Source organism: Rattus rattus, chromosome 3 (assembly GCF_011064425.1).
Source record: "Rattus rattus isolate New Zealand chromosome 3, Rrattus_CSIRO_v1, whole genome shotgun sequence".
In the NCBI taxonomy this organism is placed as follows: Eukaryota; Metazoa; Chordata; class Mammalia; order Rodentia; family Muridae; genus Rattus; species Rattus rattus.
In genome coordinates, this window is record NC_046156.1 from 184,516,932 (window position 1) to 184,543,322 (window position 26,391).

At 46.4% G+C, this 26,391-nt stretch overlaps 1 protein-coding gene and 1 pseudogene across 1 annotated transcript in view; one reads left to right on the forward strand and one right to left on the reverse strand.

The window, feature by feature from the left end:
* The window catches only part of Il31ra (interleukin 31 receptor A), a 55,220-nt gene extending 39,155 nt beyond the window's left edge, over positions 1-16,065 (forward strand). Inside the window, exons 9-15 of the mRNA XM_032896861.1 lie at positions 3,517-3,702; positions 5,230-5,331; positions 6,437-6,583; positions 9,531-9,671; positions 12,517-12,610; positions 14,063-14,147; positions 15,385-16,065. Coding sequence (XP_032752752.1) covers positions 3,517-3,702; positions 5,230-5,331; positions 6,437-6,583; positions 9,531-9,671; positions 12,517-12,610; positions 14,063-14,147; positions 15,385-15,855 — 1,226 coding nt within the window. The 3' untranslated portion in view covers positions 15,856-16,065. The remainder of the gene's footprint in view (positions 1-3,516; positions 3,703-5,229; positions 5,332-6,436; positions 6,584-9,530; positions 9,672-12,516; positions 12,611-14,062; positions 14,148-15,384) is intronic.
* Positions 8,541-9,049, reverse strand: LOC116895655 (annotated as a pseudogene).
* Positions 16,066-26,391: the final 10,326 nt, after the last annotated feature.

The window sequence follows — 26,391 nt, forward strand, 5'->3', positions numbered from 1 at the left end:
CAGGAAAACATAAAGTCCATTATACCTCTGGCTGCTTTTTCAGTGTTTATCGTGAATTATCACAGAAAAGTGAGACTCTACTGAATTTCATTTAATAAAGTAAATCCAGGTAGGAACGAGTTAAGTGATGTTGTTGCTTCACTCTCATTGAGTGAATAGGATCATGATGATCATCACGTGCTGTGCATTAGGCTGTATCAGGCATTGTGACAAGAAGGCATGGCTTATCTCAGCCTCGAAATGACCCACGAGGCAGATAATGTTAGGTCTATCTTCTACACGATGAAAAGACCCAGGAAAGTTTTGTGATTTGAACAAGATTTTTCCGGTGCAATCCCAACCCAGCTCTGCATGGACTAAATTGGTGTGACGTACTTATCTTAGAATTAGGGTTCATAATGTGTAGCTAGGCTTTTGGCTACTTTATTACTTATATCTACTACCCCTCTGACCTTTCTTCCATCCTAATTCTTTCCAACTCCCCAACACTAGAACAGGGAGAAAGAAGATTAGAGGGGAAAAGGGGGCATAGACCTCTTTAGATTACTTCCTGTTGACTAGGGGCATCAAGTTTCCAGAGGCAAGTCTAATGTTTGTTATCAGAATATCTCCAACCAGTATATCCAGCAACAGCAAAAGCAGTGGCAGGAACCACTAGCTGCTAGGGGAGCAGCAGCTGCCACAGGCCCTCTGGGGGCTCCTGAATTTATGACCCCTCGAGTCCCCAGAACTCTAAACATAAACTCTCTGCAGCTGGCAAAAATTACAGAGCATGAGACGATCACAGTGGCATGGACAGTCTGAAGCAGCTCTGTATCCCATAGCCATACTCACATAACGTAACTGGGTTTTTCAAGAAGCCAGAATTCTCACCCACAATCCTGTGACTTGGAATTTCTGGTCACAGATGCTGTACATGCCGAGATGGTTGTTTGCCTCTGGGGTCATCATTTTTTAAAGTAAAGGATTGGTAGAGATAACTCTTTAGGGTCTCTCTACTCTTGAACCTCTTAAATTTTTATGTGTTTTTGGTCACAGGCAGGACTGGTCTGGTCCAGGAAAAGCAAAGCCACTTGTGTGGTGAGTTGGCCCGAGGGGCAGTGTGGCCTGCGTCAGAGAGAGAGAGTTGGGGCTCAGTCTGAACAGGCCCTGAACAGTGTTGGCCAGATCTAGGGCAGCTGTCTACACAACCATCATGAGGCATCACCGATGTTCACAGACCTCTTCCCTGCCTCCAGGGCTGGTCATGCTTTCCTCTTACTCTTGAGTCTTTTAGAAGCAAGTGCACAAGGTGTTCTTGATGAGGATGGTGACAGTCTTCATTCAGTAGGATGATTTAGAAACTCTTCTCTGAGCGCTTCCTTAATGAGGGCAGGCCTCCCTCTTTCATGGCTGATTCCGTTTCTGGACTCCTTTCCGACCTCCTCATGGTCTTCTTCCCGGCCCCTGCAGCATACCTGGCACTTTAGACCTGGCTCTCCCGCTGTCTCTGAGCGCCAGGATTGGTGAGCTGGAGGACTATGAGGTCTGGGGGATGGGGGGTGTGCTCTTCTGGGCAGGACTCTTTGCCAGGTCACTTGCTAAGAAAAAATGGAGGAAGTGGAGGACACAGGCCAGAGGCTAATTCAGCAGAGGTACTATCTTACTAGCCTAAGGCTACTGCTGTGAACTACCAACAACTGGGTCCATTCAAACAACAGAAACACTTTGTTCTGTGGTTCTGGAGGTTAGAGACACAAGAAAGCAGGTTGTGGACTGGACCATGATCCCCACCCCAGAGTCTCTAGAGGAAGATCCTCTTCAACCTTTCCACACTCCTTGGGGCCCTAGGCCCTGGCTTGAGGCAGCTCAAATATCTCCAATTTCTTCCTCTCTACCTCTCCACCCTCCCCCCACTTGCTTGCTTGCTTTTTTTATCTTTCTCTTTATTTTGTGTGTGGTTTCTGTACATATTAATATGTACACATGTACAGAGGCCAGAGACAGACATCGGTTTGTCTTCTCGATTGTTCTCCACCTAATTTTTTTAAGTATGTGTGCCTGTGTATGTCTGTGTGTGTATGTGTTTGTGTGTGTGTGCGCGTCCATGTGCAGACATGCTTGTGTGCATGTATGTCTGTGTGTACATGTGTGTATATGTGTGTATGCATGTGTGCATTGTGTGTACTCATTCGTGTATATATATGCATGTGCTTGTATGCATACATGTCTGTGTATGCATGTGTATGCATGTGTGCATATGTGTGTGGACATGCACTCTTGTGCATATGTACATGCTTGTGTGCATGCATGTGTTGTGTGTGCATGCATGTATTGTGTGTGCATGCATGTGTTGTGTGTGCACGTGTGTGTGTGTGTGTGTGTGTGTGTGTGTGTGTGTGTGTGTTAAGATGTTCTTTCTATGTCACCTGGCTGTACTGGAATTTCCCAATGCTGTGGTTAAAAGCATGTGCCGCCATGCCCTTGTAGATTTATTTTTCTTGTTTTTAATTATGTGCATATGTGTGTGCATATGTATATATGCATGTGAGTGTAGTTGTCCAATGAGGCTAGAGGCATTGGATCCCCCGAAGCTTAAATTATAGATACTTGTGAGCATCCAATATGGGTGCTGGGACCCTAGCTCCGGTCTTTGCAAGAGACATGTTCTCTTTACCCTTTACTGAGCCATCTCAGTGGTAAGGAAACAGGTTCAAGGGTCCTCCTGTCTCTGCCTCTCAAGTTCCCTGAGCTCAGCATTCTGTGTGGATGTTGAGGGTCAAACTCAGTTCTTTGTGCTTGTGTCTTAAGCACTTGACTGACTGAGGCATCTTCCCAGCCTTGCCCTCCCCTAACTTCCCTTTCTTATAAGAACATCAGTTACATTGGCTGCAGGGTCCACCATCCACAGTACAACTACGGTGGCCTCGTTTCCACACGAAGTCATTTTCTGTAGCGCAGGGGTGTCATTTTGGAGAATATTTATTGACACATAGCAGCTGTGGGCAGGGGAAGGCAGGAGAGAAGCAGCAGGAGCCCCGGGGAAGAGGTGCCAATATCCACGCTCTGTGCTTCTTGCCCTGGCTCTGCCCTTGTCTGGCCTTCATCCTCTCCAACCCAGAGACCTTTTCAGGTTGACAAATTTCCTGGCTGGGCTTCCAGGCATAGCAATGGGAATCTCAAGTGCAGAGCCAGTTTGAGAAAGGAAACCATGAGCTGCAGCTTTCAGGGATGAGGTTTCCTCTCCTGCTTGGAGACTTGGACTTGCAGAGGAGGCACAGGCTGCCAGTCCCTCCAGACCCCAGCTCACTGGTGAGCTCCATTTCTGGAATCTGCTAAGTTTAGGGGCAGATTTAAAAGGCATTTAACCATTGGAGATATTTGATCAGGGAAAGGGACCAGGACAAAAGGGAAGTTTTCAGAGCTACCGTGGAGAGCCTGAACTTTGACCCTTTGCAATTTGGCAATGACAGGATGCCAGTGGGGCTGGTACATTTGGGTTGATTTGTGAACCAGTCCTTTCTCCCTTCTCCTCAGCCTTCCAGTGCATCAAGGGCATGCAGGCCTACATAGCTGAGCCCCTGCTGGTGGTGAACTGGCAGAGTTCCATTCCTGAGGTGGACACTTGGATAGTGGAGTGGATCCCAGAAACAGCTGAGTCGAAGTTCCCTGCTCTTTGCTGGGAATCTGTGTCTCGGGTCACCAACTGGACCATCGAGCAAGGTAGCTGGCTCAGAGCCTGCAGACACCCTGGGCGCGGGATGTGGTTTCATTTAAATCAGCTTTGAAGGCTGTGTAGACAGCACTGGAGAAGATTAGCAGCTGTCTGGGCTCTCAGCATTTCCCAGGCGAAGCTGGCACAGTAAACCTGTTCCCAGGTGGGAAGCAAACATAATCTTACCCACGCGGGTTAATGGAGACACAGGAAATAATAATGCTCACCAGCTACCCTGCCAGTGCTAATCACAATTATCAGAAAAAAAGGAAGGCTTTTAAAAATAATATGTTACTTGAGTCTGATAATTATTTATGAACATACAATATATTTTGCCCATATCTGACTAACTCCTCCCGGATCTACTCCCCATTTCTTCCCACCCCTCCCAACTTTCTGTCTCTACCTTTATTTTTATTATTTATTTATTTATTTATTTATTTTCGGAGCTGAGGACCGAACCCAGGGCCTTGCTCTTGCTAGGCAAGCGCTCTACCACTGAGCTAAATCCTCAACCTATTTTTTAATTTTTTAAATAACCTACTGAGTGGAATTAGTGCTGCCCATATAGGCATAGGTGTACTGATAGTTGTTGGCCTATTGGGGAGTGGGGAACACACCCTTAAAGAAAACCGACTTTTCCGCCCTTATCACCCATCAGCTGCCCATTATAGCGCCTCAGCTAGAGGTGGGTCTCATTCTCATACACCCCTCCCACTTCATGCTGGAATGCTGACCGGTTTATCTGTGCGGGCAAGCACAGCCCCTATGAATTCATGAATGCAGCGGTCTAGTCATGTCCTGTCCAAAAGAAACACAGTCTTAATACCCACCAAAGGGGAGTCCTGATTATTCAGGGTAACACCAGAGTTTGAGTTCCACTTGTCCTACTTCAGAAACTCCCTTCTATTCTAGTGACCTGCTTAAGAGCTAGCCCCCATCCTAAGTAAGTCCATTTCCCACATAAGGCAGAAGCTTAGTTTGCCTTTAAAGTCTCATCATGTCCACTGTCGCCCAGTACTTAATGGCCTCTATTTAAGGAATGCACGGACCTTGTGTGGTGATATCTATCCATAAGCCCAGCCCTCTGGAAGAGGCTGAGACAAGTGGAAGATCTTGAGTTTAAGGCAAGCCTGGGCTATATCATGAGATTTTGTCTCCCAAAACAAAACAAAACAAAGCAAAACAAAACACAAAGCCTTATGAAGGAGTGGGAACAGGTAGAGAACTAGAATTCAATGTATTTGAGTATATGCTGTTGTCAGAAGGGTTAAATTTTATTCAGTATATCCCCAAATCGCATGATAAAATCATTGATGGAAGAAGGGCTCCCCACCCCCATTCATGATGGAGCCGTAATTTTCTTAAAATTGTCCTCAGTTTGGTTCTGGGAGTTAGATAGAACATCTCAGAACAAGAGCAGGCCTTAGAGAAAAACAGAACGTCTTCCACAAGGCCACAGCTTAGTCCTCCATTTTGTCTACTCTGCTATTATGTGTACTTACTGCAGCTCTCTCTCCTCCCCTCTCCTCAAGATAAATTAGAACCTTTCACATGCTATAATATATCAGTGTATCCAGTGTTGGGACACCACGTAGGAGAGCCATATTCCATCCAAGCTTATGCCAAAGAAAAAGGTATGTGTGGACCAACCTTGGGGGAAGAAAATGGGCTCTTACAAGTTCAGATGCAGAGCTGTTTCAAGACTCATTTCTACCACACCTTAATGCTCATCTTCCATTGTGAGTGTTTGACACACTTGGGCCCAGGGTATAGAGTCGCTAAATTTCAAAGGTGGGTGGGTATAAAGGGTCCAACAAGTCTAGTCACTTCTTGCTTTACAATGGAGAATTGAAGCTCATAGAGGTGAAACTCCTTACCTAATGTCACAACAAGACAGCAAGTGAGGCTGTCTCCGAAGGTAACGTTAATTAAGATCAATTCAGGAAGTGCACCAAGCTCACCATACACACGTTAAAAATGATTCTCTGGCAGTGCATACATGTGTGCATGCATGTTGTTAGTCATGGGTGTTTTGGTGCACATGTATCAGAACTAGAAGTCAAACTTGCTTGTCATTTCTCAGAAGCCATTCACCTTGTTTATGTCTTGAGATTTCTCCCTGGGACCTGGGGCTTGCCCACTGGTCTAGCTGCCCATTGGTTGATCAACAACTCCCAGAGATCCACCTGTCTCTACCTCTTCAGCTCTGATCTTATAACAGAGGCCACCACGGCCAGATATTTATATGATCTTATGCTTTCACGGCAAGTGCCTTCCCCACTGGGCTATCTTGCATCCTCCCAGGACATTTATAAGACAATAAACAAGGCACATTACTCAGACTTTATCTTTTTGGAAATGAGCATCTTCTAGATTTAACACTAGAACATGTCTCCTGCTGTATAAAGGTAGTCCAGGGAAGTTACTCTTCAACTGATCATAGCTACACTTTACAGACAGAAATGAAAGCTGGGTGCTAACTGGAATGGGGGACCTACAGAAAACTACATTTTCTTGGGGCTTTGACATTTCTCATCATCTTATATAAGATGCCTGACCTGGGGGGGGGTGTGGGCAATCTCTACAAACACATTTACTCCTCAGTTCCCCATACAACCTCTTTCTCCCAGCATTGCGGTTTTTGCCTGAACAAGGGTAGCAAGTCTAGGGCAAGGGGTTGGTCTTCGTGGGTGTGATTCAACTTTGATATTTCTTTTTTATCCTCCCGGTCCTCTGAAGCTCCAACATCTGGTCCCAATACCACGGTGAACAACATTGGTTTGAAGACAGCCGTGGTCACATGGAAAGAGATTCCCAAGAGTATTAGAAATGGATTTATCCACAATTACACGATATTTTACCAAGCTGAAGGTGGAAAAAAACTCTGTAAGTGTGCACACGGCCAAGCTGAACAAACTCAACCCACCCTCTGCTCGCTCCCCCAGATGATGAGAATACAGACACAGAGGTGGCTTCCCGCTGTGACCTGCACGCTTACCCAAATCTCAGCTTCTCTGTACCTCTCTGGAAATAGGGTGGAAGGCACCGTCTCGTGAGTTGAAAAGGTGTAAAGGAATCCTGAGAAGGACTGGGAGGAGCTCGTGTGATCTCTCCTGCTCAGTCACAGAATGAATGGGTCCCCTTGGACTTTTCCAACCATTCTCAGAATAGGAAGAACTCAGATTCTGCCCTTCCTAAAGAGTGGATCCACTGGCAGGGACAGACTGGGTTTGATGGCACCTGCCTTACTGCAGAGCTCTTTAAGTATAAGTTCTACCTCCCACTGTCCAGGGGACTTCATTTTTGACTCTACAGTATCTTCTGACATCCTAAGCTCTGAGCTATGCTTGGATTCCCATTTAGGCTAAATTTGATTTTAAACTTGGTACTAAATATTTGAAGATGTATAGTTCAGCAGTCTTAAGAACATTTACCAAATTGTGCAATCGCCACTTCTCTCTTCTCCCTCTTCATGTGGAAGCTCTGTGTTCTTTAACTCAATTACTCCCCGTCCCCTCCTCCCATGGCCTCTGGTGACTACCAGACTGGTCTGTAGATTACCTATTCAGATTCTTACCAGATTGTGTCTATAGATGACCTATTCAGATTCTTACCAGACTGTGTCTATAGATTACCTATTCTGATTCTTACCAGACTCTGTCTATAGATGATCTACCTATTCAGATTCTTACCAGACTGTGTCTATAGATTACCTATTCAGATTCTTACCAGACTGTGTCTATAGATTACCTATTCAGATTCTTACCAGACTGTGTCTATAGATTACCTATTCAGACTCTTACCAGACTGTGTCTATAGATTACCTATTCAGATTCTTACCAGACTGTGTCTGTAGATGACCTATTCAGACTCTTACCAGACTGTGTCTATAGATTACCTATTCAGATTCTTTCAAAGAAGTATTCATGGCTGAGGGGGAAGCTCAGAGCCCAAATCACGTACCTAGCATGTTCAAGGTTTTGGGTTCAGCATGAAATAAAATACGTTAATTTTACAGAATGTGTTTTCCAAGGGGTATCTTGTTTAGAAAACTTTTGTCCCCCAGTCACTAATGATATCGAGCAGTCCTTTGTGTAATTGTTGGCCACTTCCTCACCCATTTTAACATTAGATTGTCTTTGTAGTTTTTGAATTATGAGTTTTTTTGTATTCTGAGTATAAGATCCTTATCTTTTTTTGTTGTAACCAAAACTTTAATCCCAAGGATTCTCAGAAACACACTACAAATGACAGCATGAAAAAAAAATCTTGCACAGTAACCAAGAAGTTCAGCTCTACAATGTACCTTTAAACTGATAGGACACTGATATCTTAGTTTTACATTTCCAAGTAAAGATGTTATAAGAACTCTGCATCCACATACTACAACCAGGAAGGAACCACTTTGAAAACCTTCAGAGTGCGGTTCCTACCCTTTATCTGTTGGCTGTGCTCACAGCAGCTTTTCCAACTGCTTACCATTTCACCTACAGTGCCTCACTGTGTCTCAGCTACTAGGGAACTCAGCTTTATTCAATTTCTGCCATTATATTATTAGTACATCACACTCAAAACTGGGCAGGATCTAGGTTTATTTCAGTCTATGAAAAACTAAAATTCAAAGAAAATTCAATCTTGCTTAAGGGAACATTGTCAAGTAACAATTCTTGATATCACAGGCCTCATAGAGAATTACATCGTTTCTCGTGTCACTGTTCCAAGAGACAAGACAAATTTGAACAGCTAAACCATCTTTAAAAATGCTCTCAAACAAAACTTTAATTTCCTGTACATACTCCTGTCAAATGAAGTTACTTCCTGTATACCGCTTTTGCAAACTGGTCTATTTCCTTTCATTTGCCCTAGATCGGCTATGAGACCTAGAGAAGGATGGAGACGGCTTGTGATTTCTCTCATGAGACAGAGACCTTTCTCTTCTCCTATCTCTAGAAAGTGACCTGCTCCAGCTTCAGGAAAAGCTTCTCCTTCTTGGGGATCTGCACCGAGGTGCAGGACTCCTCCTGTGGTAATCATCTCGAGGATGATGACCCCAAGAGGGAGGCGGGCCACGATTCCGACTTCTCTTTTCACCATTTGACAGTTCCACTCTTACGCGGCATCACGTAGTTTTTTCCATCTAGCTCCGTGGACAGCATCAGCAGCATCTCGGGGATCCTCAAATTCGACGAAAGCTAAGCCAGGAGGGTTTCAAGAAACCCACACACTTCAGAGTGGTCTATAACAGCCAAAAGCCCGTTCTAATTCAGTCTTATTCCCATTGTTTCCAAGATTACCTACATAAACCTTACAGTCCAAGGGACAGGAATCACGATGCGATTCAAGATCCTGGGTTCAAAAGGCCCAAGCTCAAATCCTAACGCTCTGGCAGGCCCACCCGCTTCCCTCAGTCTCTGCTCCCACAGATGCTCTCCGTCCCTCGGCGTCCACGAAATGGCCTAAGCTCCTTACCTAATTTATGACTAACAAATATTCTCTTCAGTTTTGTAGACAGTTATTTCAGTCTTGACACTAATTTTTGACAGAAGCTTCTTAACTTTGATGAAGTTCAGTTTAATATTGTTTTAGATAGTTGCTTGTGCTTTGGGTATCACAGTTAAAAAAGAAACTATTCACAATTCAAAGTTGTGGTTTGGTTATTTGGACTTTTGAAGAGTTTTATACTGTTAGCTCTTATGTTCCGGTCATTGATCCATCCTGGTGGACTTGTTTGAAGAAGAAGTTGAGAAGCTAGAATTATGGATCAGGGTACCCTGGGTCAATGCTAATACACATTTTCAGTTTGGCTTGCTATTTAACTTCTTTTCCTTTTCAGCCAAGACTGTTAACTCCCACACCCTTCAGTATGACCTGGAGTCTCTGACACGAAGGACCTCTTACACTGTTTCTGTCATGGCCAGCACCAGAGCTGGAGGCACCATCGGGTCGAGCATCAACTTCAAGACATCGTCAATCAGTGAGTACTAGGGTCAGGCCTCACCCTGGGGTTTACTCTGGGCTGGAAATGCCATTTGTCAGGTGCAAGGGAAGTCAGCAGAGCGCAGCACAGGGTGAATTCTCCTGCTCTCTGGCCCACTTGCTCCCCCGAGGAAGGTAAGCAGTGAGGAGCTCCTGAGCTGCAGACAAAGGGAGGTTTGAGTTAGACAGACCCTTCCTGATAGGCAGCCTTAAATAATCTTAGGAGGAAGCAAACAGCACCAACTTCAGCCTCAGCCATGCCAAAGGCTTTTGCCTGAGTTCACACCAGTTTCTAAATGTCAAGAGTTGTGCAATAGAACCTTGGAAGGAAAAAAATATCGGTTGATCAAAGGTCACTGACAAGAGACTTAATGTTACCATCTGTGGTGGGGTTTTTGTTTGTTTGCAAAAAGATGTGTATATTCGACTTACCAGCTTTCACACTGAAAATGTGGAAAGCAAGAAGCATTTGATAGATATAACAAATAATGTGAAATATAATAATTCCATATGTTGGCTGCTCAAGGAAGATATTCAGTAGGAAAGCTGAAGATATGTAATAGACAAAGGAAAATGAAGAGGAAAGCCAGCCTGGTCTACATAGTGAGTTCCAGGATAGCTACAGCTACACAGAGGAAGCCTGTCCCAATCAATCCATCCATCCATCCACCCATCCATCAAAATTCAAGTAACACTGACAAGTTTTGCAATAACTAGATAACTACTATAAGCCAAAAATGTCTTTTCGATACATCTCAAAGGCTTCTTTTATTTATATTCCTGAAGAATAATGTAGACCATGGCTCTGGAAACTATGAGTAGAATATATAACTTTACACAGGAAACATGTTCTGTTCTACAGGCTAACCATGCTTTCTTGGAATTCTTTTTGATATTATTTCTAAAATAATTATTTAAAAGTCATGTTACAGCTTCAGAACACTGGGTACAAGTTGTGTCAGCTCATGAAAATTTCTCTCAGGATCAAATTGAAGGCAGGATCCTATGTTGGAACCTAGAAATTCTCTCCTTAGTCTGTAGATTAAAAACAATTCTACGTTCCTCCTGGATCCTCCACAACACAATCTCTTTTCCTTGAAAGACTGTTGTTGTTGTTGTTGTTGTGTGTATTTCTGTGTCTGAGTGAGCTTATGTGCACCACATTCCTGCATAGGTTAGAACACAGACTCTCACATCGCTTGCAACAGGAGTTGCAGGCAGTTGTGAGCAGCTACGTGAGTGTGGAGAGCTCACCTTCTGCAAGAGCAGCCAGTGCTCTTAACCATCTCCCAGCCCTCTAGAACCCACTCAGACACAGAGGCCACAGTTTAAAATTCTAGATTCCCATTGAAAGCTCGCCAATCACGGCTTCAATTTTAAACAAAATGCAAGTGATCTGCCCCCTACCTCATTTCCTATCACTTTCTGACTGTTTCTCTTCCTCTTCAAAGCTTTGCATCTCACGTTGTTTTTTTCCACAGTCCAGGGCAGGCTTTAGGTTAGATCTAGCCAGGCATGGTGATGCACTCTGGCCTTAGCACCCGGGAGGCAGAGGGCAGGAAGGTCTAAAGTATAAGGCTAGACCAGCCTACATGGCAAGTTCAGGCCACACAATGAGACCCTATCTGGAAAAGTAAATAAGTGATACATAAATAAATATAAAACTCAGTGACTAACCTCCCTCCACTTTGCCCTAGTTACTCTGTTTGAACATTGATTTTATCTGAAGTACTCTTAACGTTATTCTATTACTGAGGATTCTCTAGGAGAACAGAAGTGATTGGAAGCTAGGCTTCCCAGTAGTGGTATTCACCATGCTGCCAAAGCAGAGACCCTGGTAGTTATCAGTCTTAGAAATCTGAATCTTTAAAGCAAGAGTAGGGGTTAATGATGCAGTCCCGGTCTAAAGCTGGAGGCCTGGAAGCTCTCTGGTGAGTTGCTAGAGTGAGTTGCTAGAGTGAGTCTGTGTCTAAAGGCTGACTAAGCTGAGGACTGAAATCTGTGGGTAATGGTCACAGCAATCAGTATTCATGCTCAGGAAGAAGGGAACTTGGGTTCACTGACCCTCCTTCTCTTTTTCCACTTTTAGCCCATCTGGTGGCACTGTCAGCCTATCAGATGGCACCCCCAGCCTATCAGATGGTACTGCCAGCCTATCGGATGGTACTGCCAGCCTATCGGATGGCACTGTCAGCCTATCAGATGGTACCGTCAGCCTATCAGATGAGCCTACATTCAGAGTGGACCCTCCCCTAAGTGTTCTCCCATGTCCGTCCTTTGGGCTCACCCTCACAGACACACAGTAGCATGTGTCTGCCATTCTGTAGGTATCTCTTAGTCCAGGCAAATCCACAAGTCAAAGATTACCTGTCAAAGTTTATCGTGTGAGGTTTGTCTACCCCAGGATACATGAACCATGTGAGTAAGGATCTGATTTTTTTTTTGCTTATTTGTTTATTTTATTTCTCAGAATAATGTCTGACTAATAGTTATGCTAGTAAGTACTGAATGAAGTTGGAAGACGACCCTGGCAAGCCCAACATCTATCAGTATATAACATGTAATATTTGGAGATATCAATTAAACCCATTATTCTGTATAAGTAAAATGTAACAATACAAAAGAAGATATATTAATATCTATCATGTTGTATGGAGAGAAGACGGCTAGATAGGAAACTAAAATCCCAGTGGTTTCAATAGATATGAATTGGATTTAAATAGGAAAATAATGAGAAATGTTGCTAAAAGAAAAAGGTAAAAGAAAAAAGTTTATATCTGATTTTTGTCAAAGAGTCAGGGAACTTTACTGACAATGATATTTTTGTTCTCTTTGTCACAAAGGTGTCTTTGAAATTGTCCTTCTAACGTCTCTAATTGGAGGAGGCCTTCTTCTACTTAGCATCAAAACAGTGACTTTTAGTCTCAGGAAGCCAAAGTGAGTTCATAATTCACAGCGAATGTCTTAAAAATCGGCCGCAGAAAGCAGCGGGTGCCACCGTGGTGTAAGAGAGAACTCCTCCCGGGGAGGGCTGCTCATCCATTCATTTGGTCCATATGTGTAGGAATGATTAAAGGCCACACCCTCAGACTCACGAGGATTCTGACAAACAAGAACACTTATTTACACCAAGTCTAGGTCCTTCTGAGGCAGGGAGTACTACCTGCTCCTTAGGCTCTGTCTGCCAATGTCTGTCATGTGAGGCTGGAACGGAAAGGAGACTGAGCCCTGGGTGCTAGCCAACTGGATGAGAGCACAGGTCTGTTCTTTGTGATGCAGAGTTGGGGGGCTGGAGGCAGGCACATTTGTCCTGCCTGCTCTTGCCAGTGTAGGGAAAGAAGTTTGTCTTCAGCATCTTGTATTTCTTCCTGCAGTGAGCCTTAGGCTGTCTCAGTGTTCCTTCTGTGTAGGGCGATCTACACTGGCCCTTGGAGCCTTCTCTGCCCAGCAGCTGGGCTTCATTTGTGACTAAGCTAATGTCGACCTCAATCACCATCAATACACTGCAGCCAAGTCACAGCACACATTTTTGTACATCGTATTCTTGAGTAACCATCTTCAATCTAGACATGTGTTAGAATTGGATCCTGCCCCAAGGATTTCTGACTCAGAGTTCTGGGATAAAGACTAGGAATGTGTATTTTGATTAGTGGGTGATGGTGGTGTTGAAGTTGGGAACATACTTTGGGAACACTACGCCAAAGTGTGGGTAGTTAGTGCATCGACTGCCCCTGAGAATACACTTGACAAGAGTGGCTGTAATGCTGTTTCCAACATCAAGACCAGGGTGGATATATGGGGTGATAGAGAAAGGAAGGTAAGGATATAATTATGTGGGGGAAGCATCTCCTTTTGTGTTGTCCCATAGACAACTGTTTCCTATTTCCTGTCAGTCAAGAGTGTGGACTCTTGCTGAATAGAAAGCTGGGCAGTTGCCTTCTGTCTTGGTTGTTTTCTATTGCCGTGATAAGACATCGCGATCAAGGCAAGTTTTTATTTGAGATTTATAGTTTAAGAGGGTTAGAGCCCATCCATAACTATTACGGTAGAGAGCAAGGCAGCAAGAAAGCTGGCTTGGCTCTGGAGCAATAGCTGAGAGCTCACATTTTGAGACACAGCCACAAGGCAGAGAGCTAACTGGGAATGAGTAGGCTTGCGAAACCTCTAGGCCACACCTCCTAATCCTTCCCAAACAGTTCCACCAACGGGGGACTAAGAATTCAAACATGTGAGCCCATGGGGGACATTCTCATTCAAACCAACCAGACCCTTCTTGAGTAGGGAGTCAGACTATTGCCTTTTAAATAAACCTTACCCTTAGCTCAGCCACGCACTATGCATGGACCGTGTTCTGAACTCAACTCCTCTCTTAAAAATCTCATCTTTTAGCAGCCGATTGACTCATCTGTGCTGTCCTGATGTTCCCAACCCTGCTGAAAGTAGTTTAGCCACCTGGTTTGGAGATGATTTTAAGGTACATGTTACTGGGTTTTGTCCAGGAAACTGTGCAGACTGGCTTGGGGGAGGAGGACTGGGTGGGTGGGACTAGGAGAGGCTTTTCCCAAGGTTCACAGAGAAAGGACTGGAAGTTTGAAAGACCCAGGGAACAGCTGAATGGGCAGATGGAGTCAGCCTTCCTACTGTGATTTCCACCTTGCACTCTGGACTGAAGGAAAGACCCTCCCCAGGGTCTGAGGTATTCTCCACAGAGAAGTAAGGATACCATGGGAGAAGAATTGTTTCACAGATTGGCTTTCTGATGGGGAGCCAGAGGGCCTGACTACAACCTTTGAGGTCATTTAAAAAGCAGCCAAGAACAAATTAATCTGGAGTCCACTCAGAGACACAGCAGTCAGTCCTGGGGAAAATAGTAGGCCAAAGGCAGCTTTGAGTCTCATCTCTCCCAGGGCGGTGTTAATCAGCAGGAGGGTTTCCTGATGGATTTTTTTTTTCAAGTAGAAATCCTCTATTTAAGGACTTTTTTAAATTGGAAACTTGAAAAATGTCTAACGTATGACTTCCCCCCAAGTGGAAATCAGCCCTGTCAAATGTAGCTCTGACATCCTTGGTACTGAAAGTCATTCCCCAGGTTGGCCTCGATGCAAGAATTTAAAACATTAGGCTCTTTCTTCAACTTAGAATTTTAAAGAAAAAACAAATACACGAACATTTTTGTAATAATGAGCTCTGGTTCTGCTCCCTCCTTTTCTTTGCGTCTGTTATATTGGCCTTTCTGCTCTCCTATGTATGAAGTTGAAGAGACCTGATTGTTATAGTCTGCAGGACAGTCCTCTATAGCATGTGCTGTTTAATTGCAAACTGTACACCAGGCACTGGGCCAGCGTGGCAGGAGACAAACATGACAGAGACCCGTCCTGTTGTGAGGCCGCCTTAGATTTTCTGGTGGTGTCTTTTGCCTTTGTGGCTTTTCCCTAAGGCTTCTCTCGTCTCACCTAGAGTTTTGTAAATATGGTCAGGAAAATAGACTTGAGCTCTCTAAAAGGATTGTGGGCCATTGGGCGCTTTTCTTCAGGAAGTGGAGCACAGTTGCCAAGCTCCTGAGGAAGTAGCTGGTCACTGTCTGGACCAGTGAGGGATGGGGAGTGGGGTTTGTTAGGGGCGGGGCTTCTGTGTCCCAAATCTAATGATTTCGGCTCAGTCATTTGCACTCCTTATATGACCCCTGGGGCGTCCCCTTTTCTCTTTTGTAGAAGAAGTCAAATATGAAGGAGACTGAAAATTCTGGGAACGCAGAAGACCAGGTCCTAAAACCATGTCCTGTCCCCGCTGACCTCACTGATAAGCTGGTAGTGAACTTTGAGAATTTTCTGGAAGTAGTTTCGACAGTGGAAGCTGGAAAGGGTCAGGAGAGCGTTTTGGGAGGAGAAGCGAATGAATATGTGACCTCCCCATCCAGGGCTGACTGTCCCCCAGGGAAAAGTTTTAAGGAGCCTTCAGTTTTAACTGAGGCTGCTTCTGAAGACTGCCATAGCCAGAGTCCGGGAATGGTGGAAGAGACATACTCAGAACTTGACAACCAACCTTTACCTTCCTGTCAGAGTCCAAGACTGGAGCCCCCTTGTGAAGAGCGAGCTCAGAATCTATATCTGAAAAATTCAGTGACAACCAGAGAGTTTCTTATGCATGAAAATATTCCAGAGTACAGCAAGGGAGAAATCTAAGTGCTGCTATGGTCTGGAACCCTCGAAGACTGAATGGATCTCTTCCCTAGCAAAGACACGGAAACTTCCAGAAGCCTCCTTCCACCCTGCCCTGTTCAGTTTGCTGCTGAGCTGCCCAGAAATTGGTGACGCAGCTGTGGACTTAGACCGGGAAGAATGGAATGCTTTACAGGGGACAGAAGTTACTTCTGTGCGCTCTCACAGACGCCCCTTGAAATGATGGCTTCGGGAGAAGGGCCCAGCTTCGGAGCTTAAAGGACACCCAAGTGCACAAGTCAGATCATATCCCCAGGGACCAAGTTGTCCTGGCCATTGCTGAAGCTTCCCTCAGGGTCCAGGACAGCTGTTTCCATGGCACTCGACTCTGGCAGGAACCTGATCTCTACTCTTCCTCTCCCTGTCTCTGCACACTTTCTCTCTTTCTCCCTGCCTCTGAACACTTTCTCTCCTTCGGGCAGAGGCCAGGAGAAGAGTGGATTCCTAACAGTATGCCAGGCTCCCCAGTCCTTGCTCCCCCTCAGCGTCTTCAACAATGCCCTTTCTGAGACTCTTCATCACCAACTTACTTTTATTTTTGCACCATTGGGGATTGAACCCCGGGACTTGTTTCTACTCATCCCACTCACCCCAAGTTTATTACACATTGACTGCCGGTAAATCAGGAAATCCCAGACACCTCCAGTGAGATGCTGGCTTGGGCTGGGCTAGGTAGCAGGTCAGCCTCCTTTGTAGACCATTTCCTCTGTCTTGTGCTATACCCGGTAGGAGCAGGCACCAAACAAGGTGCTTAGTGTCCTTGGTTCAGAGACACCGACCCTCACACTGGCTTGGAGCCTCAGAGTGCTTACCGAGCAGACCCTAAAAGGGCCCCTTCCCAGCCACACTGAGCAAGGCCTTGGTAAGGTGTAGCACTAAGCAAATTTATTTCTGCCTTAGGAGGACCTCTGCCTCTTTGGTATAGCTAAGCACAGCTTGTGAAAAGGAGGAGCCTTTGGCAGAAGTGCCAGTCAACCACGGGATTTATTTGCTTAGGCTGGGGAACTGTGTGGCTGCACAGTGGGGCCACCCTCTGGTTCTTTGTCTTGCTCTCAAGCCTGGGAAGTGACTTAAAAAACAAAACAAAACACTGGGCAATTTGATCCCTGGAATTTCTGACTGGGGAGGCTCTGGCCCAGCCTTCTGCCTTGGCCTGAGGAGAGACAAGCGAGGGTACTCTCTCACCTCCAACTGGGGGAATCTCCAGTTCCCAGGGAGGTTAGGGGAGCTGGCAGAGCCTCGAAAGACATGATGAGGCTTTGGAATCTAAAGTCTTTGAACAGTGAGTGGTGTGGGACAGAGACACACACAAACGCACGCACACGCACATACACACACAGTCCTTAAACAGTGGGGTGGGACAGAGACATGCAAGCACGCACGCACGCACGCACAGCTCCCAGAGTTGAAGAGGTCAGAAGCACCTTGGGCTGCCTTTTGCGCCTGCTGCCCTGCCCCCTCCCGTTTCATTTTAGCCTCCTGACTTCCCTTCTCCTCAGGCTCTCTGATAGGCACATCTCTCTACCTCTCTGTTTCTTTCCACTCCTTTCTCCCTTCTCAGCCTTCTTGCCCCGTATTTACCTTTGCCGTTTTTTTGATGGGTAGGATGGTCGAAGGTCCTGTGCTGTCCCAGGCGGACTTTGAGGTGGTCCCAACAGAGCCAGCTCTAAGGACAGTTGGTTTCTCCTTTCCGTGCTGAGCCCTCCAGGTGGACTCACAAGATGCAGGCTCAGAGGCCACGATGGATCAAATCACCACGTGTTTCCACTTCTGCACCACGGGCTGCCTCTGTGGGAAAAGGAGGCCATCAGTGTTTTCTCTCTTTACTGTCAGAGAAAAGGGACGTTGGGAGGACTCAGGGAAGCCATTTAGTGGCAGTCAATTAGAAATTATGAAATTCATGATAAAGAGCTTTCTGGGGCCTTGGGAACTGTGGCAAAGACCTTCCCCTAACAAAGATTTTAAGGGGCCAATCGCTGGGCGAGGAGTAGGCGGGCGTCCAGGTCTGAGTGAGGGCAGAGAGAAGGAGAAAAGGGACTTGAGGATTTAGGGACGGGGAGAGAACTTGGGGTACAAGATGTAATGAACTAGAAGCCCCCACTAGATGGCTGATCCTCCATCCGCCACAGGAGGATTTAAGTTAGTATGGCATACTAATTAAGTTAGTAGTGTCCAGTGACTTGAGTTACCTGTTGTTTCAAACTGAGTTTGTGTGGTGTTTTCCTTCACCCGGTGACTCAACTGAGTTCAAGGGAACTCAGAATCTGGATGCATGGGCTGGCATGGTAGTGACCCGCCAAGGGAACTTAGTGAGCAGGGTGGAGACATTTCGAGAGCAAAGGGTCAGAGAGTCGGCCGCAATGAGAACACGCTGCTGGTGCGATGTGGCCCGCTGGTGCCCGGCATAGCGTGGGATGGTGGTTCCTTTCTTATTACTGAACGCTACAGGGGACCATGCAAACATCTAGGAATGCCATCAATGCTCTGTTATTTTCAATAATAGCAAAAGATGGGGGCTGGAGAGGTGGCTCAGAGGTTTAGAGCACTGGCTGTTCTTCCAGAGGTCCTGAGTTCAAATCCCAGCAACCCCATGGCAGCTCATAACTGTCTATAATGGGATCTGATGCCCTCTCCTAGTGTGTAGGTATGCATTCAGGCAAAGCACTCATATACATAAAATAAATAAATCTAAAAAGAGAAAACAACAGTAAAGAATGCTGGAGAACTCAATCTGTTCTTAACAGAAAAACAGAGACCAAAAGGCGATGCTTTGATTCTGGCCACCCATTTTGGCCACCTAGGAGGCAGTGCCAGGAGGAACCCTGCAATACTGGACCCCACAGGGGTTTGGTGGGGGCTGGAGGCTGGGGGAGGGGCAAGGAAGGAGTTGCAGTGAGGATCCTTGTCACTGCTTGCAGCCCAAGCCCGAGCCCTGCCTTCAACCCATCTCTTAGTCAAGCTCTCAGGTATAGCAGATGGTTAGGTACCCTGCAGCCCAGAGGCCCCAGACAGCACCTCCCCTCAGACCAATCTAGGTGCTGTTTGTATAGATCTGTGAGTGAATAATGTTATTGGCAAAATTCAAAGGACATGTAATATTCCGTGATGTGAAAAGTGTACAAAAGTTCAATGCTTGCAAATAAAGCTTAATGCTAGGTCCATGGTTCACTATACCTTACTTCATGTTATCTGTGGCCAATTCACCCCAACCTACCAAAAGCAACTTCAGTAACTGTGGCAGAGACTTAGGACTGGAGATCTGGCCCTTTGCAGAAGGTTTGTGAACATCCGTCCCTGCGTGAACCTCAGACAGCATTGTCCTAACTCTGAATCAGCTTCTAAATTAAGTAAAGTAAAAACCAAGAAACTGAGAGATGACTTAACAGGCAAGAGCATTTGCTGAGCAAATATGAGAACCCGGGCTCAAGTCCCCAGCATCCACGTAAAAAGCTGGAGGCTACCATGTGAGCTTGTAACCTCGGGGCTGCAGGCAGGAAGACTGCTGGGCTTGCTGGCTTCCTGCCTGGCTCCACATTCAGTGAGAAACCTTGTCTCAAGGGAGGACACTAGGTCTCCCCCTCTGACTTCTAGGCACACTTTTTGGGTTTCTAGCTGAGTGCCTGCCTCCTGTGGAAGGGCACACACTCAAGGTTCCCCAACCCCCTCATCCCTTCCTATCCCCTGCTCATCCTGTGGGAGTGTTGGTGGCTGTCGCCTGTATTAGTTGTTCTCCACCAGGGTTCATTTTCCCTCCCACCTCAGACAGATGAGCAATGCCTGGAGATGCCTTGACTGTCATGGCTGGGAGGGATGCTACTGGCATCTAGTGGGCAGCAGCCAGCAATGCTGAACTCTGCCTACAATGCCCAGCCAGCCTCCCAGCTGGGGATTACAGGTCCCCACATGCTTGCGTGCTGTGGTCTGTAAGACACTGCTTTAGTCAAACAGGGTTGTACAGAACATCTTTTCTGTATAAAGAACAACTATGATAAACATCTCGGTTCAAAATATTTTTCCTACTTTGTCCTAGCCACGTGGGGATGCTTCTGAATTTGCTGCAGGTTTTGTGATCTCGTCTCGCCTGATACAACTTTAAGAGGCTACAGTGACTTCCGGTGTTAGCTGAGATGTCTGGGAGATATTTGTCCTTTTCGCTGACAATTGGCTATTCCTTCTGCGTGCTTGATTTTGTTCCTCTTGGTTCTTTGATGCGAGTGTTGACTACCATAGTGCTTACTCATAATCAGACATGCAGAAGTGTTGGTGTCTTGTCCTCTTAGTGTAGGAGTCTGAGAGAATGGAGCCTAGCAGAGGATATTAGTGGTCCTCATTCCTGCTGCCCTGGGGTCAGTGGGGAGTTTGAGCAGAAGCACAGACAGCACCAGTCCGTGTTGGAAGAGCCCAGAGGTCACAACCGTACTGAGTTCTGTGTGCACAGTCCTGGCCAAGGCACATGCCCTGAGCTGCTAGGAAGGGTGTGGAAGAACTCAGGCGAGGATGAAGCCGCGTGAGCAGGGCCTCCCGGGGTCCTTCAGAGGAGGTTGGATGCATATGCTACTAATTTCACTCTTAGACACGGGACCTTTTGTCTTTCCCAAATCCAGTCAATGCGTGGATGGGGGTAAGGTGGGAGAGAAGTGTCCTAAAGCCTAGACTTGAAGTGGAAATAAAAACATGCAACCCAGAACCAGCACAGAGTTCCAAATGACTGCAGCAACGGAGGAGCAGCAGGCCTGTGTCCCCTGAGGCTGGGCATGTTCACTTCACAGATTTATTATGTGTCTGGGTAATGTATGACATGAATGGGAGCTGTGTGGTGCGAGGTGGGGATGAGAAATGTCACTACCGCCATGGGAGGAACCTTCCAGGTTCTTTATTGTCAACGCATTTGTATTTTGACCACCCATATAAAGTCATAAAACCACCTTTATAATATTCTGCACTTCCTGGATTTTGCCTACTTCCTCTCCTCCACACACACATAATATCTTTATTAATTATTGGGAAACACATCATGAACCCCATCACACTTCCCAGTACTTCCAGGTCTGTCTCCCTACCCTTACGACTGCCCCCCAAAAGAAAACAAAGCAAGTCCAAATTGTGTTATCTATGCACTCCCTGGAGCATGGTTAAGCTCCCAGTGGCCAGCCCCTTAAAGAAAACTGAGTCCTTCCCCACCGGCAACCCCACCAGAAGCCATCCATTGTGGAGAGCTACACTTGGGCATCCTTATCACAATTTTTAAGAGTTCTCTTCCAAGGCTTTCTGTCTAGGCTGTTATTTCAGGGTCGGGAGGGGTTATCACAGAGTCCTTCAATGTCTGTCTCTCTCAGCTCTGAGTCTGCAGCCATCAGTATTACTGCAAACATAGCTTCCATGCCCTCAGTCAGTGAGAGCACGAATCATGGACGTCCACGTGGTTTCTAGGGACAGCACAGATCGCAGACATCCACATGGTCTCCAGCATCATGCACGTGCAGCGGCATAGGCCAGAGACATCAATGCAGCTTCAGGCAGCAGCACAGACCATGTGCGTCTGCCTGGGCTTTGGTGGTAACAGGGGCCTAAGGTGGCAGCACGAACCATTCTCATCAGCATGGCCCCCTGCAGAAGCCCCGCCCACTGACACTAACATGGACTCCTGCAGCAGCACAGACTACAGTCGTCCATTTGACCTGCACAGGCCTCAGATGTCTCCCTGTTGTCAGTGCGGACCACCAGGCATGACCTCTGTGCTTGCAGCCTGCTGGCTGAGACGGGGTGGCGAAGCGTAGATCCATCATTCTCCACTGTATGCGGCTCTCCTCTGCCATGGTTCTTTTCAATGTTCTGAGTCCACTTTTGAAAAGCGTCTCTCCGTAAGACCTGCTTTTTATCTTTCTTAGTTGTTCTGGAGCTGTTGTGGGTTCGGTAGACCCCTTTTCCACAGCTGCGTCACCCCTGCAGAACCCCCGTGGGTCTCTTAGACTCCTTGGAGCGCTGAGGTGGCTGCAGCCATCTTGGTTTTCTCCACTGACTTCTTCATTCTTCAATCTGTAAATCTAGCCAGGTATGATGATGCATGTCATCAATCCCAGTACTCGGGAGGCAGAGGCAGGAGGGTTGGTGCAAGTTTGAAGCCAGCCTGGTCTACACAGAAAGTCGGCCGTGATTACAGAGGCTGGGCACACAGAATGAGTAGAGATCGGGGCTTGTGGTGGTCAAGGGAAAGAATGCTTGATGACCAGGACTCTCTAGGTCACCATTTTCTTTATTCTTCCTGCCAAAAATAATCCCATCTACCCTTAAGTCTCTTCTCTCTCATTCTCTCTCTCTCCCTCCTTCTCTCTCTCTCTCTCTCTCTCTCTCTCTCTCTCTCTCTCTCTCTCTCTCCCTCCCTCACTCCCTCCCTCTTGCCTCCCGATTATCCCAGCAGAATCTTCAAACGTCTAGCTCCCTGGTTCCCCTGTAAGTCTCACTTTACTGGTCCTAGCAGATGTCATTGTACCCAAATTGCTGACTTTGAGCCAACGGGCAGGCTCTTTCCTTAAGTTCAGCTCAGGTTCCGGGAAAGTCTCTGAGTGACAAGTGGCTCAGGACTGTCCTCCAGTCCCTTGTCAGTTCCTTTCCCCTGCCTCTAAACATGCTTGCTCAGGCTTAAAAACACACCCTGTCCCATAGAGCAGATTTTTCAGGTGTCTGGCCAGGTTTGGTGGTGGTTGCTTTTGTAATGAAAGAATCATTTTGCTGGAACTTTCTAGAAGAATAGAAAGTGAAATTCAAATACCAAGCAAATATCCAACCATTTTCCGAGGGTAACACCTCATACACCACACACAGCAGTGCCACTGTAAACTCCGGCTACCTTCTCTCACTACTTTGTGATGGAGGCTAATGTTGCAGCATTTATTTTTGCCAGGCTCTGTGCTTGGATTTTATACACCTCTCTGGGAATCTGCTTCATCTCTTATTGTGAGACATAAAGCGTTGTTGTTAGAGAAGTCAAACAGCTCTGAAAGGTTAAAGGTGTTGCCTGGGTTGTGTGGCTTGGAATTGGTGAGCTGGAACCCAGGCCTCTGACTGACTGCTTTTATGTAGTAGGAGGAATTTTGGGTGTTCCTGAAATACAAACACATTAAATGTCTGAGATTACACTGTCTAATCATCTCATATCATGTCCATAGAAACATGCTTCTACAATTTCTAAGAAAGTCTATCAAGAAGAGGAAGGAGGGAAGGAGGAAGCAACAGCTCAGTGCTAGAGAGAGAGAGAGAGAGAGAGAGAGAGAGAGAGAGAGAGAGAGAGAGAGGCTGATTCATGGGGTGGGTTCTAAAACCAGTGGTTCTCAACCTTTCTAACGCTGTGACCCTTTAATACAACTCTTCATGTTGTGGTGACCCCCAACCATTAAATTATATGCATTGCTACTTCATAACTAAAATTTTGCTACTTCTAATGAATCATAGTGTAAATATCTAATGCGCAGGATAGCTGATATTGCCCCCTGTGAAAGGGGCCGTGATCCACAGATTGAGAACAAGTGCTTGGCAGGTCTCCTTTTGATGGGGATGTAGACCTCCCCTCCCCTTGGTGCCTCCCAGGACCCTGGGGCTGTGTTTAGAAGCACATGACTCAGAGCAATGCTTCTATCAGGGTAGGTGAGGAAGTGGAAGGACCATGTCCATGTTCACAGCACAAGGATGGTGAGAGAAGAGCCAGGCTTTAAGAAGGGCTCAGGATGTCTGTAGCAAGAAGTCCTATGGCAATGCCATCCATCCATCCATCCATCCATCCATCCATCCGACCAACCAACCAGACAACCATAGCTAGATACACGAACATCTCCAGTTTCATGCTTCAAAACTGCTTTTGTAGGAAACAGCTCTAAGAGCACACCCACAGTAATATAGCTGTCCCTTCAAAACCAGCACGAGGCACGAGGCTGCACATTTCTCTATGTATCAGCCCGTATTTAGGGGTTTTTCCAGCCCCTTCCGAGATATGTTTATCCACCAGGCTGTCTTGTCCTCCAGGAAATTGAAAGAAGTTCCAGGAAAAATGATAGATTGGTGGCTGCTGATTTCTCAACAAGCTTGGCCAACAGTCTCCTAGCTGACGAGTCAGGACATCTCCTGGGCTAGCTCCATGGGACATCCTTTTATCTCTTCATCGGAGGCAGGGTGGGGGGTGGGCATGCTCCACCCAAAGGCAATCACCCTCAGACCTAGAACAGTATTTCCTTCTCGTTTCCTAGAAGAGAGAGCCTCATTAGTCTTCCCCAACCCCAAATTAAAACCAGAAACAACAAGAACAAAACAAAACCTAGTACAGAAAACTTTACATGAATTAGAGGAGCAAGAGATTCCTGCCTCCTGAGTGTTCTTTGAACCCTCCCTGAAGTCCTTGGCTGGGAAAGACAAGAGGAGGAACCAAGAACCAGTCTCTTGAGCAAGCTCTGTGGTAGTTGAGGCTCTTTGCTACATAGCAGTGTGGATACTTAAGGTTACAGATGGTCACTGTCCCCATAAAAGCTGAACAGTGTGTCAGAGGCAAGGCTTGACTGCAGTAGTAATGGGCTAAGCCACTCTGGGTCCCTGTGGGCTGCACACTTGCTCCTGCCCAGGAGCAATATGGATTCGAGAATGACACACACAGACACAGACACAGACACACACATACACATCACATACAGACACACAAACACACACACAAACAGACACACACACACAGACACAAAGACACACATACACACACATACACACAGACACACATACACACACACACACAGACACACACACACAGACACACACACACACAGACACACACACACACACACACATACACACACACACACACACACACACAACACACACACACAGACACACACACATACACTCACACACATACACATACACACACACACACACACACACACACATTACCCACACACACACACACACAGACACACAGACACACACACACAGACACACACACAGACACACACACACACACACACACACACAGACACACACACGTGCCCACACAGACACAGACACAGACACACACACAGACACACAGACACAGACACACACACAGACACACACACACACACACACACACACACACACACACACACACATCCCATGACTAGCTCAAAGGCTGGGCACTCCTAAACCTTTTCCTGTTAGCAAACACTCCCCTCTGGTACTCCTGAGACTCCTAAACCTTCCCCTGCTACCCCGGGCCCAACTGGGGAAGTAGCCAGTGACCACTTACCCAAATTCTTACATGGTGGGTTGGCTTTCTTTCTTTTGGCTCTTACATCCCCTGAGTCATGGCGGTCCTCTGTCTTCCTTCCTCCCACTCGCCTGCACAAATTTAAAGGTTCCGCCCCTCTCTTTCCACCCAGCCACTGGCCATTGGCTCTTTATTGATCAATCCAAAACCAATTGGGGACAATGGCCTTCAGGGTTTGGACAAGCAGATTCCCAATTAAGTCAGAGCATTAGAACCAATCCCAACACTTAGCTAGTTAGATGAATAGGGAAACGGGCAGATTCATGGAGTCCAGTGGATCTTGGGTGCTTATTCATAGTAAGTATGTGAGTTTGTGACCAAACAAGGGGAGGGACAGGGGGGAGAAAGTGAGAGATGCTAAAACTTTGGGACATTTACATGTCTTGGTTATTACAACCCCAGGCTACACCATTATTAAATTATGGTCTCAATGACAAACCAAGACTCATACTCTGTCTGCTACTCTATATAACACAAGTAACAAAGACTTCCTTTGTAGCCCCTACCTCTAATCCCATGACCAACTACTTCTCTCTCCTATCCTGTGGTAGTTGGATCTCATGAGGGTGGTCATCAGGCACAAGCTAGGTAAAGGCACGGGGACAGATAAAAGCACGTGACACTAGGAAATGAGGAGAGAGTCCAAGATCAGAAGGGACGGAATCAAGCCACACTGTAAGGTCACACCTATGCATATATATGCCCAGGACACTGGTGTGTTTGCAGTATAGTCCCACACCCTGTCGAATCCTCTGATCTACACACCAGTTGCTATTTCATAGATGATCTCATAACTGGTTTGGGGCCATATGACTTGGCTGAGCCTCATGGTGGTTCATGACCTTTACAAGTATGGGAGATCCCAGAGGGTCTGTGGTGACTCAGACTATATGTAAACATTACATTTAGAAAGTGCCTTGGAAGTGTGGATGCTTCTGTCCTACTTAGAAGGGGGAAAAAATAATCACAGGGGGTAGAGGGAAGGAGAGATCAGGGAGGGAGAGAGGAGGAGGGGAAAGGGGGAAGGATCAGGTATAGGAGGAGACGGGGAGAAGTACAGACGGTCAGGAATTTGGACAGAGGTGTGTAGCAGTGGAGGATAGGGGACTGGGGAAGTCACTAGAGAGTCCCAGTTGCTGAGATCCAAGCAGTTCCCAGAACTGGACAGGGAGGACATTGTCGAAATACCCAACAGAAGGGAGATAGAACCATATCCAGTG